The sequence below is a fragment of the Talpa europaea genome, assembly GCF_964194135.1.
Source record: "Talpa europaea genome assembly, chromosome: 1".
NCBI lineage: Eukaryota > Metazoa > Chordata > Mammalia > Eulipotyphla > Talpidae > Talpa > Talpa europaea.
The window spans coordinates 5,409,662-5,424,837 of NC_140073.1; the positions used below are offsets into that span (position 1 = coordinate 5,409,662).

Consider the following 15,176-nt stretch of genomic DNA (forward strand, 5'->3'; position numbering starts at 1 on the left):
GCTTCTGACTGTACCCAGTGCATGTATAAACAAAACAAACAAACAAATAAATATAAATTAAAAAAAAAAAAAAAAGCATGCCTCTATTAAAAAAAAAAAAAAAAGTGTGAACCTCCAGTTTGTTAAAAAGTTCTTGGGTCCTTCCTTGGTGACTTCCTTGGTCTTGAGGTTTCTAGTTGATGTCTCATGCCACCGATCAGTTGCATTCGTGACTTTTAGTTAGGCCTGACTTACAGCTGCCTAGCCTCAAGGAAACCCTTCACCAAACTGTACGTGGCTACTTGTGATAACTTCAACTCACTTGAATGGATGGCCTTCTTCTGACTTTTGTACAGCTTGGATGACAGACTTGTAGACCCTGAAGCTGATGGTGACAGAGAGAAGAGCCAGGATGAGGTAAGAAACCACGCTGATGACACTGAATGCTGCCAGTGAAAGCAGCATGACCAGCGTGGTGCCAAAGACAAACCCGGTCTTCTTCACATCTCGCCAGAAGATCAGGTCATGCACTGTCAAAAGAAGAGGGCATGTGAGTTACAAGAACACCTGTGAGCCACAGGCCAGGACTGCCCCCTGGTTGCGCCCTGCCTGCCTGAGGAGGATCATCCCAGCATGCAAGTCCAGGTGCTCCCCACTTTCAAACAACCTGACAAATGAAAATCAAATTCCATCATGGCTTCACTACATTCAGTACAGCTCAAACCATTCCATTCAACTGCAGTTCAGTGCCATTCACACTGCAAAAGGTTCCTCTGGTTTCTGGATAGGTTAATAACAATTTAGGAAATTGGGCCTCCCTGGTGGCGCAGGCGGTTGAGCGCTGCATTGTGAAGCTGTCTGCAGCCTCTGCAGTGTGGGTTCGATCCCGGCCGGCAAGAATCCCACATGGCGAAGCAGACCTCTCCTGTCTCACCCGCTGCTCCCCTCAGCAGTGTATTTTGTCAGTCTGCCTGTTCTGTTCCCCACTCAGTTTCTGGGGAATCCTCTCACGTTCCCGCGCATCTAGCCTGTACCCCAGGTCTTGTATAAAAATAAACAAATCTTAAAAAAAATAATAATTTAGGAAATTTTTTTTTAGAGATGGCTACTGAAATAAAGTAACTTTACTGGGAGTAAAGTGTCATTAAAAATATTTCAGCAGGGCCTCCTTGGTGGCGCAGCGGTTGAGCGCTGGGTTGCAAAGCTGCCCACAGCCTCTGCAGTGCTGGTTGGATCCCAGGCTGCTCCCGGGCCATTGGAGGAGGGTCCCGCATGGCAAGCAAACCTCTCCTGCCACCCGCTGCTCCCCTCAGCAGTGTATTTCAGTCCTTCTGCCTGCTCTGCTTCCCACTCTGACTCTGGTGAATTCTCTCACCCTCCCGCACTTCTGACTGTACCTAGTGCCTGTATAAATAAATAAATAAATAAATCTTTAAAAAAAATTTCAGCAGAAAGGATGATATAGCAAGTGTGGTAAAATCTTGATGACAGTTGACTAAGTTAAGCAAACGATGCCTACAAATTAGCTAAGTCAAGAGAGTACAAACCAAAGCTGAAATGCATAAATTGGGGTGGTGGCAGAACAGGCTACAGCAGTGTCAGGCATAACAAAACACCAGTGTTTGTTAATCTGCAGAGAACTCAGTCAGATCATAGGTAGGGGGTCATGTATTTATTTAAACCGTGGTACTTTTTTTTTTTTTTTTTTAAAGATTTATTTATTTATTTATACAAGCACAAGGTACAGCCAGATGCGCAGGAGGGTGAGAGAATTCACCAGAGCCAGAGCAGGGAGCAGAACAGGCAGACTGACGAAATACACTGCTGGGGGAAGCAGTGGGCGGCAGGGGAGGTCTGTGCGCCATGTGAGACCCTCTCCCGGTGGCTGGGGATTGAACTGGCGCTGCAGAGGTTGCGGGCAGCTTCGCAACCCAGTGTTCAACTGCTGTGCCACCAGGGAGGCCCTAAACCATGGTACTTTTTAAAACAAATGGCAATGTTATTAATAACTGTTAGGAAATACGTATAAACCCAGGACTGTCCCAGGCAAGTGGGGCTTATGGTTGGAGACATCAAACTGGAAATATTCAAATTCTTCCACCTCTTACATACCTCAAAAGCTCTGGGTATAAGCTGCTAACAATTATCTCTAGAAGACATTATTATTTTTGAATTTCAATATGTAAACACTGACTTTAACATTAAAAGCCATACTACAATCTCTGTGCTATTCTTTGCTTATGAGGAAGAGAAGAAAGAAGGCTTTAGAGTTGGAGAGACATGAGTTTAAGTCCTGGTACTTTAAAAAAATTTATTTATATATATATAGTTTACATCATTGTTCATTTAGTCATATAGTCTTAATCTTTCCAAACCTGTTTCTCATCTGTAAAATGAAAAAAGTGGCATCTATTTCCTTGAGTAGTTTTAAGGAATACATAAAGCTAATATATGTAGAATGCTTATTAGCATTGCAAATGTCTTGTATATTTTAACTATAATCAAAATATGGTGAGCCTGGAAGAATGTGATTGAGGGTAAAATGAACTTACATCTGATTCAAGGTAACCAACTGGCACCTAGTTCTTCCCCATATTCAGTTATAGACTCTGCCCTCTGAACCCTAGCCTTGCTAGCCTTGCTAGAGCCAAAGGAACTGAACTTGAAACTAAGAAAGCACTAAAGATATGTTGATTGTATAGAAGACATTGTCGCTGACACACAGATTCTGGCTAGGGGATGTGACTTACTGAAAAAGAGGAGGAATTATGATTTCTGATGGAAAGTAGAGAGGTCCAGAGAGTGATTCCATAAAGCACAGCAAGAACTGGGAGGAACTTAGGCTCACCTGTTGGAAAAAGACTGCTGAAGGAATGCTCTTTCTTACAAGAGCAAACACTGAGCAGATGTCCTATAATCAGAGTTCTTAGGACTGCAAGAACAGTTTCAACACAGAATGCTTAAAGGATCAACGGTACCAGTAACGGAACAGTCTGACACCATGTGTCTCCTGACACGATGCACTCTGAACACAGCGCCACTTCTACAGCATCCTTTTCAGAAACATATAACCCGGATCTCATGAAGACATACCAGAGAAATCCAGACTGAGTAGCAGCCTTCAAAACAACTGGCATCTCAGAGTAAAGGAGAACAGGAGACTTGACAGCATGTATATATATATATATATATATATATATATATATATATATATATATATGCAAAGTGTGACCAGACTTTAACCAGAGGAGACTGGTTAAAGAGGTAAAAACAGCCATAAAAGAATCATTAGGACAAAAAATTGAAGATAGAACATCTAAGTAATAAAAGGGCTGTATCAATGTTAAATTTCCTTAATTTGGTAAGTGTACTGTTGCTGTGTAAACAAAATTCCTGCTTGAAGGAAACACATGCTGAAGTATTTAGGGGTAAAGGAATGGGGGGGGGTGGGGTGCAGGATGTTTACAAACACCTCTTACATGGATAGGGAAATAAATACATGTATACACAGAGGGAGGGAGTAATAAAGCAATGTGGCCAAATGTTAATAACTGGTAAACTAGGGTGAAGGTTACGGAAGTTTTTTGTAGTATGCTTCCTATTCTTTAAATTTGAAATATTTGAAAAAAAGATGGAAAAAGAAAGAAAAACTTAGAGGATAAGGCTGGAGCCCAGAGAGAAAAAAGACCTTGATGTATCAGAAGGAAAAAGACAAAGAACACATTAGCCTAAATGCAAATCTACCCTTTGTGCAACTTAGAAAAAGCCACTCAGTCCTCTAGAACTTTACTGCCACCTGCTGGAAAGCTGTCGTAAGAAACAGTCAAACCGACAAGCACACGTGAATGGTGCCCCCTAGAGGTGTGCAGTATATAACCTGTGTGATAGCACAGGTATCCCTGGACTTGGCTTTAAAATAAATGGCAGAGTTACAGTCTGCGCTAGAAGGGTCCTTTCTGATTGAAAGGAAGGTAAGAGAGAAAGCTACAACAGATGGTTCAAAACACCAAGCCTCAGTCTGTGGTGCTCTCCCCCCAAGTCCCATGGCTTGCTCCTTTATTTACAGCAGGTTCTTTGTATCTTTTGTGAAATGCTTCAAAACCGGCTAAGCAAGTTAATGATCAAGACACATCACAAACCATAACTTTCCTCTGTTTTCTGGTAATTCTCCTCAAACTAGTCAAGGCTAGGACACACATACACTGTCTCCTGGGGAAGACGGTGTTTGGCAGTGTGTGGAAAAGGTTAGAAGGCCAGCTGAGTGGTCAGCAGTGGACAAAGGGAGCGTGGCATTGGGTAAGGTTGGAGAAACTGGGAGAAGTTAGGATCATGGAGCACACTCATAGAGCAAGGCAAGGTGCTTGGATTTTACCTCAGGTGAAATGCAAATCATTAAAGAATGTAAAATCTGGTAGTTTATAACTTTTAGAAGGAAAAAATTGTTATTTACAATAAGCACCTTAAACAAAATAGGAAAAAACAATAAATTGTGTATCAAATTAAAAACTTATGCTGTTTTTGAGGGGCCTCCCTGGTGATGCACAGGGTTAAGACACAACCTATGAAGCTGTCCGCAACCTCTGCAGCACCAGTTAAATCCTCCGACCAGCCAGGAAGCAACCCATATGCCGCAGCAGACCTCTCCTGACTGGTCCGCTCCTCCCCTCAGCAGCATATTTCTGTCAATCTGCCTGTTCTGTTCCCCACTCTGTCTCTGGTGAATCCTCTCACCAACCCCCCCCCCCCCGCACCTCTGATCTGTACCCCAGTTCTTGTATGCAAAAATAAATAAATCTTTAAAAAAAAATAAAAACTTAATGCTGTTTTTGAAATACACCATTAAAGATGGTGCACATACTGGAGAAAGTGATTGCTGACAATCTATCTCATAAAGGGCTTGTATTTCGATGACTACATCACCTTTGAAAAACAAAACACAATAAAAATTAGTCAAAAAATTGAAGACTGGGCCTCCCCAGTGGCGCAGCAGTTGAGTGCTGGGTTGCGAAGCTGCCCGCAGCCTCTGTAGCACTGGTTCGATCTCCGGGTGAGGGTCTCACATGGCGCGCAGACCTCTCCTGCCACCCGCTGCTCCCCTCAGCAGTGTACTTTGTCAGTCTGCCTGTTCTGCTCTCCGCTCTGGCTCTGATGAATTCTCTCACCCTCCCGTGCTTCTGACTGGTACTACCCAGTGCTTGTATAAATAAATGAATAAATAAATCTTTCAAAAAAAAAATTGAAGCTACCTTTCAACAAAGATATATGGATGGGGGGCACACACATGAAAAGATGCTTAACACAATTAGTTATTAGGGAAATGTCAAAAAGACCGCGTTATGGCCCTAGTAGAATGTCTAGAATTAAAAAAAATTGATCATACCAAATGCTGGTGAGGATGGAGGAATCAGAATTCTCATACATGGATAACTGGTATGTAAAATAATGCAAAGCGCTTTGGAAAACAATTTGGCAGGTTCTTATTTACCCAAGAGAATATATTATGTTCACGTAAAGACTTGTATATAAACGGTCACTGCAATTTTATTGATAAAATAGGCAAAACTGAAAATTCAAATATCAACAGATTGTATATCCAAACAAAATACTACTCAGCAATACACTCCATCAACATGGATAACCTTCAAACTAATTTGATTGAGAGAGAGGAGTCAAACCAAAAAAAAAAAAAAAAACAACAAAAAAACCTCTCTATATAAAATCATAGAAAACAGGGTCTTCCAGGTGGCACAGGATTAAAGTCTCAGCGCTATCAAGCTATCCACCAGCCACTGTGGCCTGAGTTTGATCCCTGATCGGGGAGTTGACCCAATGGCATTGCAGACCTCTCCTATCCCGCCTGCTGCTCCCCTCAGCAGTGTATTTCAGTCAATCTGCCTGTTCTGCTCCCCACTCTGTCTTGGGTGAATCCTCTCACCCCCCACACCTCTGGCCTAGACCCTATTCTTATATGCATAAATAAAAATAAATCTTTAAAAAAATTATAGAAGGGCCTCCCTGGTGGTGCAGCAGTTGAGCGCTGGGTTGCGAAGCTGCCCGCGGCCTCTGTGGCGCCGGTTCGATCCCCGGCTGCTCCCCGGCCACCGGAGGAGGGTCCCACATGGCGCGCAGACCTCTCCTGCCGCCCGCTGCTCCCCTCAGCAGTGTACTTCGGTCCTTCTGCCTGCTCTGCTCCCCGCTCTGGCTCTGGTGAATTCTCTCACCCTCCCGCGCTTCTGACTGTACCCAGTGCATGTATAAACAAAACAAACAAACAAACCAGCAAACAAATAAATAAAGCATGCCTCTATAAAAAAAAAAATTATAGAAAATACAAATCAATCTATTGATAGCAAAAAGATCAATGATTGGCCTGAGGGAGGGATTACAAACTTCTGTGTAGTGGAGATGTTAATGATCTTGACTGGGTAATAACCAAGTTGTATATTCTAAAAATGTGCAATTTACTGCATATTAATTATACCTCAATAAAATTTTAAATTTTTTTTAAATGACCACAAGTTAATATATATCATTTTTGCTCTTCTATTGCTTATTCTAACAAATTAAAAACAGTAAGTATGAAGCAAAGCTAGAGAAAAGGAAGAAAAATAATGTAAGGCAAATCTTTAAATTTGAGTCTTTTACTATGAATTCAGACTTAATAATCCAACCAGTCCAAGCTTACCTTTGTATTCACTGATACAAAAAAGGGTCTGATACAAAAATTAACAAGGCGAACAACAAGCCTAGCTCCCTGCCTGGGGATATAAGTCAGGCCACAGCGGTAAGAGACCCCACAGGGAGGCCCTATGATTAAATTTAGAGGGGAAGGAGAGAGAGAGACAGTCAGCCAGAGGTAAAGGCAACAGGATACATAAGCCTACAGTGCAGACTGAAGCAGCATAGATTTGGGAGCTCTTGACATATAGGACATACAGGTGAAAATTTGAAACCAAGGAAAGAAAGGTAGCACTTAGAGCTATCTCTTAACGCCTCCAACTCCACATACCAATGAATATTTTATCTGCCCCTGCCACTGTTTCCCCATTCACAAAGTTCTACCACCTACCCAATAACCCAAGACAGAGATGTGGAACACAGGGCTCACTCTGCCTTCTCCCTCATCCCCTACAGGCACATGCCAAGGTCTGACAAAGTTCACCCACTTAAATCCATCCACAAGAAAGTAGATCTAAATTGAGTACCAATGAATAACAAAGTGCTAGTCTAGAACACTATCTTAGAGACAAGAATGAAAACTTGACCAAAGCTAGTTCATTCAGTGGGTACTAAAAAAATGAAACCCAAAAGTTGTAGAAAATGCAAAGTCAGTGTTTCCTTACTTTTCAAGGTTATAACTTCAATATTAGACTACCTAAAATTTATTTTATTATTATTTTTTTTTATAGAGGCATGCTTTATTTATTTGTTTGCTGGTTTGTTTGTTTGTTTTTTTTGTTTATACATGCACTGGGTACAGTCAGAAGCGCGGGAGGGTGAGAGAATTCACCAGAGCCAGAGCGGGGAGCAGAGCAGGCAGAAGGACCAAAGTACACTGCTGAGGGGAGCAGCGGGCGGCAGGAGAGGTCCGCACGCCATGTGGGACCCTCCTCTGGTGGCCGGGGAGCAGCCGGGGATCGAACCAGCGCCGCAGAGGCCGCGCGCAGCTTCGCAACCCAGCGCTCAACCGCTGCGCCACCGGGGAGGCCCCTAAAATTTATTTTAATTTGAAAGATTTTTACTTTTTTCATTGTGTCTCAACAAGTTTAAAATGTTATAATTGTACTAATTATGTCTCTTATTCCTTATAATCCATTTCAACATACAATACACCCTATCTCAGCATATTATACAGCCTCTTTTACAATTCTTTATGTAAGTAAAACTAACCATTCCTCAGTTACCTTAATTATATTTTGCTAATGGCAGATAAAATATCTACTAAAGCATGTCTGCATTTACCCAGAGTGTTTATATTACTGGTAGAATTATCAGGGATTAATTTCTTTTATTTTCCAAATCTTTTATATACGACTTACTGCTTTTATTTTAAAAACTTTTGGGATGCCAGCTGCAGTACCCTTCTGACATCAAAAGAGGGCACCAACATGTCCAATGGCAATCTCAAGGACAAGGAAAAAGTTCCGCCAATTCAAGCGTGAACAGCAGTAAATCTTTTGATTCCTTACCCCACTGATTTTTATCACTGAATTTGGTGAAAGCTCTTGGTTTGACTCCAACTCCGGTCATTCCCAAAGGTCAACTGATTTTATTTTTTGAAGATTTACTTATGCAACAAGAGCTGGGGTACAGACCAGTGGGGGGTGAGAAGATTCACCAGACACAGAGTAAGGAACAGAACAGGCAGACTGACTGAAATACACTGCTGAGGGGAGCAGCAGGCGAGACAGAAGAGGTCTGCTGCGCCATGTGGGTTGCTCCCGGGAGGGCCAGGAATTGAACTCCTATTGCAGAGGCTGCGGCTCGCTTCACAGTATGATGCTCAACCCCATGCACCACCAGGGAGGCCCAGGTCAACTGATTTTAATCTAGTCTTCCAAGCATACACTTCATAGGGAGGAAAAAAAAGTTGTTCAAATGCTTATTCTGAAAAGAATGGAAATTTCAAGGTTGACTAGCCAATCAGATTTAAGTCCATTTTTTTTTTTTCGTGGGACCCTCACCGGTAGCAGGGGAAGGAACCACCGCTGCAGAGGCTGCGGGCAGCCCAGCACTCAACTGCCACCAGGGGAGGCCCAGATTTAAGTTCATTTTTAAGAATAAATCTCCAATTCAAGAATCCATATACTTTTACTACCTTGAGTTAGTTCTTCAAATTTGTCAACATTCACCCTGTCTCTAAGAAAATTTAAATGTGGTTGAAAAAACTAAAAGGGAGGGCCTCCCAGGTGGCCCAAGGGGTTAAGATGCAACTGTGAAGCTGTCCGCAGCCTCTGCAGCATCCCCTGCCAGCCAGGGAGCAACCCACATGGCGCGGCAGACCTCTCCTGACTCACCTGCTGCTCCCCTCAGCAGTGTACTTAGGTCAATCTGCCTGTTCTGTTCCCCACTGTCTCTGGTGAATCCTCTCACCCCCCACACCTCTGGCCTGTACCCCAGCTACTGTATGCATAAATAAATCTTAAAAAAAAAAAACTAAAAGGGAAAAAAAAATCCAGATTTTATGACCACAAAAGGGAAACTGTTTATTAATAAAAGGGAAACAGGAAGTTAAGCTTTTTATATGAATAATTCATAAATGAAGGCTCTGAATTGCAAAAGACACTAGGTAATGTATGTTTATAAACTTAAATCCAACTTTTGTGACTGCTGAAATGGGTTAATAGTCTGCTCTGCTACAGATTTATCCTTAATCAAAGACATTTCCATCAAATGGCACAGAAGGATCACTGACAGAATACAAAGCTGTCACTGTCAGAGACAGACGCAAGTTTTCCACTATAGATGAGGCTGGCAGTAGGCCAAAGAAATTTGTAGGAACCCCTTTCAAACTAGCATTCTTCTCAGACTGTCGGGGGAGTTTTTCATTCACTAAAATAACATCACCTTTGCCCTAATTTCAACTTCAGAAAGCACAGAAAACAAAATGGCATTGACTATTTACTTCTCCCCAACAAAACCTAAGTGGGGCCTCCCCGGTGGCGCAGCGGTTGAGCGCTGGGTTGCGAAGCTGCCCTCGGCCTCTGAGGCGTCGGTTCTATCCCCGGCTGCTCCCTGGCCACCAGAGGAGGGTCCCACATGGCGCGCAGACCTCTCCTGCCGCCCGCTGCTCCCCTCAGCAGTGTACTTCGGTCCTTCTGCCTGCTCTGCTCCCCGCTCTGGCGAATTCTCTCACCCTCCCATGCTTCTGACTGTACCCAGTGCATGTATAAACAAACAAACAAACAAACAAACAAATAAATAAATAAGCCTCTAAAAAAAAAACAAAAAACAAAAAAACAAAACCTAAGTGGACCTGAAAATGTGAATGTTTAGACTTAGTCATCTAAAGAACATAACTAATGATAACTAATTCAGTGCTGGGTCATGATGGATTGGATAGACGCAAGATTCTGTTTTAGTTTTCTATCCTTTTGGGGTCCAGCTGGTTCTTTGCAAATGTTGAGGAACTACTAAATTCTCCAATTAAGAAGTCTAGATTTAAGCCTGTGAACACATCAGAACCAGTCAAACTTAACACCAAAACACCAGAAGTCCAATCAAACTTAAAAGTGAGTGTATGCCTTTGCACACTTTTTATTTATTTGTTTGTTTGTTTTTGTTTATACATGCACTGGGTACAGTCAGAATTGTGGGAGGGTGAGAGAATTCACCAGAGCCAGAGCGGGGAGCAGAGCAGGCAGAAGGACCGAAGTACACTGCTGAGGGGAGCAGCGGGCGGCAGGAGAGGTCTGCGCGCCATGTGGGACCCTCCTCTGGTGGCCGGGGAGCAGCCGGGGATCGAACTGGCGCCGCAGAGGCCGCGGGCGGCTTCGCAACCCAGCGCTCAACCACTGCGCCACCGGGGAGGCCCCTGCACACTTTTTTTTTTTTAAAGATTTATTTATTTATACAAGAAGTGGGGTACAGGCCAGATGTGCAGGAGGGTGAGAGGATTCACCAGAGACAGAGCGGGGAGCAGAACAGGTAGACTGACAAAATACACTGCTGAGGGGAGCAGCAGGCGAGACAGGAGAGGTCTGCCGCGCCATGTGGGACCCTTGCAGGCCGGCGGCCGGGATCAAATTGGCGCTGCAGAGGCAGCAGACAGCTTCACAGCCCTGAGCTCAACCACCTGGGCCACCAGGGGAGGCCTTGCACACTTATTTCTAACCGAAAGTGTGTGCTAGTCAGGTCAGAGAATGATATTCTCCTACAGCTAGGATAGGACTGCATACTTCCTGGACAGGATACTAATGCAGATAAATGACATGGTTTCAAATGACAAGAATGTGACAAAATTCTTTTCTGTAAGCGCACCTTGTGCACTTGAATGTGTATTCCACTGCTGTACGGTACAGTGTACTATGAATATCTTCCAGAACAAGTGGGTGATTTTACTCTTCAGATGTCTGTGTATGTAGCTAGTCAGAACAATAGCTGAGAAAAGCATTAAAACCTCCAATTATGATTATAAAATTGCCCATAATTCTGTCAATTTTGCTTCCTGTATATTTAAGCTGTCACTAGGCATATAAATATTTACCGTGTCAAGACTCCCAGCTGTCTCTGTCATGATGCGTATCACTTTTCATTTCTGATACCTTTAGTATTCCTGTGTTTACTTCTGCCTGATGTGCTTTCACATGTGTCTGGGATATTTTTATTTCCATCCATTTACTTTCAACCTGTGTCTTTATATTTAAAGCTTGTCCTCAATTGTTGGCAAGGAGTTGGGCCTACCATTTCTATGCAGTCTGTCGCTGCCCACTACTGACTGTGGTGTTTAGTTCACTGATACTGATCTGGTTAAGTCACCCCTATTATTCTCACATTTCCTGTCTTGTTCCCCCGTTCTTACTTGCCTTCTTTTTGATTATCTGAAGATTTTAATTTAGCTATTACTTTTTTAGCTATATGTCTCTGCATGATCGTCTTAGTGGTCTTGACTTTCAGTGTACTTTAACATTGTACCACTTCATTAAAAAAGTAGAAATCAGGCCTCCCTGGTGGTGCAACGGTTGAGAGCTGGGTTGCGAAGCTGCCCGCAGCCTCTGCAGCACTGGTTCGATACCCGACTGCCAGCGAGGGTCCCACATGGCATGCAGACCTCTCCTGCCGCCCGCTGCTCCCCTCAGCAGTGTACTTCGTCATTCTGCCTGCTCTGCTTTCCGCTCTGACTCTGGTGAATTCTCTCACCCTTCCGTGTGTCTGACTGTACCCAGTGCTTGTATAAATAAATAAATAAATCTTTAAAGAAAATAAAAAGTAGAAATCTTTACTAAAGCATAGGTCCAGGGCCTCCCCGGTGGCACAGCGGTTGAGCGCTGGGTTGCGAAACTGCGCGCGGCCTCTGCGGCGCCGGTTCGATCCCCGGCTGCTCCCCAGCCACCAGAGGAGGGTCCCACATGGCGTGCAGACCTCTCCTGCCGCCCGCTGCTCCCCCTAGCAGTGTACTTCGGTCCTTCTGCCTGCTCTGCTCCCCGCTCTGGCTCTGGTGAATTCTCTCACCCTCCCGCGCTTCTGACTGTACCCAGTGCATGTATAAACAAAACAAACAAACCAGCAAACAAATAAATAAAGCATGCCTCTATAAAAAAAAAAAAAAAAAAGATTTAAAGCATAGGTCCACAGGCTCTTTTCTTCTATTATAGATTGTTATGTGAAATGAACATTATCTCAACATTCATTATATTTCCTGTTTTAAACAGTACTATATGTTTTAAAATAAACTAAGAGGGGAAAAGTCATTCATCTTTGTCATTTCTGATGCTCTATTCCTCCCCAAAGGCCTGAGTACCAGTTCTCTCTAACTGAACAATCTCCTTCAGCGCTTCAGGTCTTCTGGTGACAAGTTCTCTTAGTTTCCCTTTATCTAAAAATGTCTTAATTTTGTCTTAATTTTACAAGGGCACTCTTACTAAATAGAAATACCCTAGTTAAATTTTTCTTTCCCTGTTTGGCACGTTTGGAAAGGTATTAGTTCACTGTCTTCTGGTATCTGTGATTTCTGGTGAGATACAAGTTCTAATTATAATTGTCTTTCCCTGTGTCACTTTTCTTTCGCTGCCTTCTCACTTTTAATTACAGTAATATGTTTATACTATATTGCGCAGGAGTTAAATCTGGGGCCTGGAATGCCCCAAATCCTGCACCTACCAAAGAAAGGTTAGTTTTCAGTACTGGCCATTGGCTGGCTCCTGGGAAACAAATTTGGAATCCTTAGACTATTCTGGCTGTTAGTATTTTTGCATGCCCTGCCTTGGCATGCCATACCAGTGTGACCATACAGGTTTATCCTAACTATGAGTTATGACAAATCCTTGTTTTTGCTCTGTGGGTCTGGGGTTGTTGAGGTCAATCTTGTAGGCGCCGCAGGATATCCTGGACACCAAGGATTGAGTGAACTTCTTTAGTTGGCAACGCTTTGGACATGTTGTCCCATTACAGTTGACAGGAAAATTAAGGACATCCATGTGGTACTCCACTAGACACATGGAAGCTTGCACCTGGTTCTCCTGGTTTATCCCATGTGCCCTTTGCCAGTTCTAAACTGTGTCCTTTCACTATAATAACTGTTAACTGAATATATCAGCTTTTCCTTCCTGTGAGTCTTTCTAGCAAATCACTGAGCATGAGGGTCTTGGTGACATACCAAGATATGGTTTCCCTTGTCCTCATCTTAGTTGGTGTTTGCTAAGCTTCTTTATTTTTATTTTATTTTTTGCATAGAAGAACTGGGGTGTAGGCCAGAGATGGAGGCGTGTGAGAAGAGTCACCAGAGACAGAGAGGGGAGCAGCAGGCGGGACAGGAGAGGTCTGCTGTGCAGTATGTGGGTTGGATTGAACTCAGGTGGAGGCAGTGATAGTGCTGAGACTTAACCCCTAGTGCTAAACTTCTTTAAACAGTGTGTTTCTGATAAAATATGAGCAAAGTTTCACAATTTTATCTTCAAATGTATTCTCCAGTCTTTCATTTTCCTCTCCTGGGACTCCAATTATTTGAGTTAGATTAGAATATTGTTCCACAGGCCTGTGAAACTCAGGTAATACTTTCCTGTTTGTCAGGTTGGACGATTTTATCTTTTTATCTATTACCAAGTTCACCATCATCTCTATTTTGCTGTTAAGGTCACTCAGTGAATTTTATTCTGCTGCTGTATTTTAGTTTTAGGATTTTTACCTGGCTTTTTTAAAGTTTGAGAACAATTCAGATTTCCATTCTTTTCATTCAACACAAGCGTATTTTCCTTCAGTTTCTTGAGCAGTTATAACAGCTGCCTTACGCCTTACTCTACCAATTTGAATATATGAAGTCAGTTTCTGTTGGTTGTGTGGTTTTTATTTGGACAGGGCCATGTTTTCCTGGTTTTTAAAATGTTGTGTAGCTTTGGATTTATCCTGTTATATTCTGCTGGAGTACTGGTATTTCTGTTTCAGTATTTTATTAAATTTGGCTGCACCCAAACTTCAAACTTTTGTCTCTTGGGTAATGCCTCAAAATCTTAATTCAGTTCTCTTTGGCTGGGCTGCCTGTAATCTTCCATGCACACAAGTCTTCAGGAATTAACAGAGGCTTACACAAGGAATTTTAGGCTTTCCCCTTCTGGGTTCTGCCTTTCCTGGGTTCTTCCTCCCCTCACTTTCCAGTGGTTGAGTGGTTGTCACTAACCTGAATTTTGTTATCTGTTTTTTTTTTCTTTTAAAAGATTTATTTATTTATGTAGTTATGCATACAAGAACTGGGGTGTAAACCAGAGGTTCAGGGGGGCGAGAGGATTCACCAGAGTGAGGAGCAGAACAGGTGGAGCCACTCAAATACACTGCTGAGGGGAGCAGCAGGTGAGACAGGAGAGGTCTGCTGCACCATGTGGGTCAGCTTCCTGGCTGGGGATCGAACTCTTGCTGCAGTGGTTGCCAAGAACTTCATAGTGCTAAGACTTAACCCTTTGTGCCATCAGGGAGGCCCCTACCCTATTTTTTCCTTTTTTCCTAAGAACACAGAGCTTTGTTTTTCTGACAGAATTTACCTCCTGGTTGCTCCATCCTGGCTTTGGCTGGGGTGTAGGCCAGAGGTGCAGGGGGGTGAGAGGATTCACCAGAGAGAGTGGGGAAAAAAATAGGCAGATCCACTGAAATACACTGCTGAGGGGAACAGCAGGCAAGACAGGAGAGGCCATGTGGGTTAGCTCCCGGGACAGCCCGACAGTGACAGCGCTGTGTTTTTAACCCCTGCGCCACCAGGGAGGCCCTGTTAAGTTTTCTATGAAAGTTTTAGCCAACACTCAAGATGTCAATTTTAGCCTGTCCTCTGGCTAAAAGCAATGAAGATGGACAACTAATTTCTTGCTATCTTTTCTTAAAAGTCATTTTTTAGAATTAGACTACTTTTGTTCATTTTCCAGTGCTTTTAGGTCTTTTTTTCTTCTTCTGGTTTTGTCCAAACTACACAGTAATAGGCAGAAAGGTCAGCTCCAGTAAAGCCTACTTGGTCGTACTGCCAAAAACAAACAAACAAACAAACAAACAAACAAACC

The 15,176-nt window shown here is 43.1% G+C and overlaps 1 protein-coding gene across 4 annotated transcripts in view; it reads right to left on the bottom strand.

Annotated features, from left to right (window-relative positions):
• The window catches only part of RTN3 (reticulon 3), a 45,456-nt gene that overhangs the window by 5,183 nt on the left and 25,097 nt on the right, over positions 1-15,176 (bottom strand). For all 4 annotated transcript variants that reach the window (XM_084230380.1, XM_084230379.1, XM_084230377.1 and 1 more), the window contains one exon: positions 302-509. In XM_084230380.1, the coding sequence (XP_084086506.1) occupies positions 302-509 (208 nt within the window). The remainder of the gene's footprint in view (positions 1-301; positions 510-15,176) is intronic.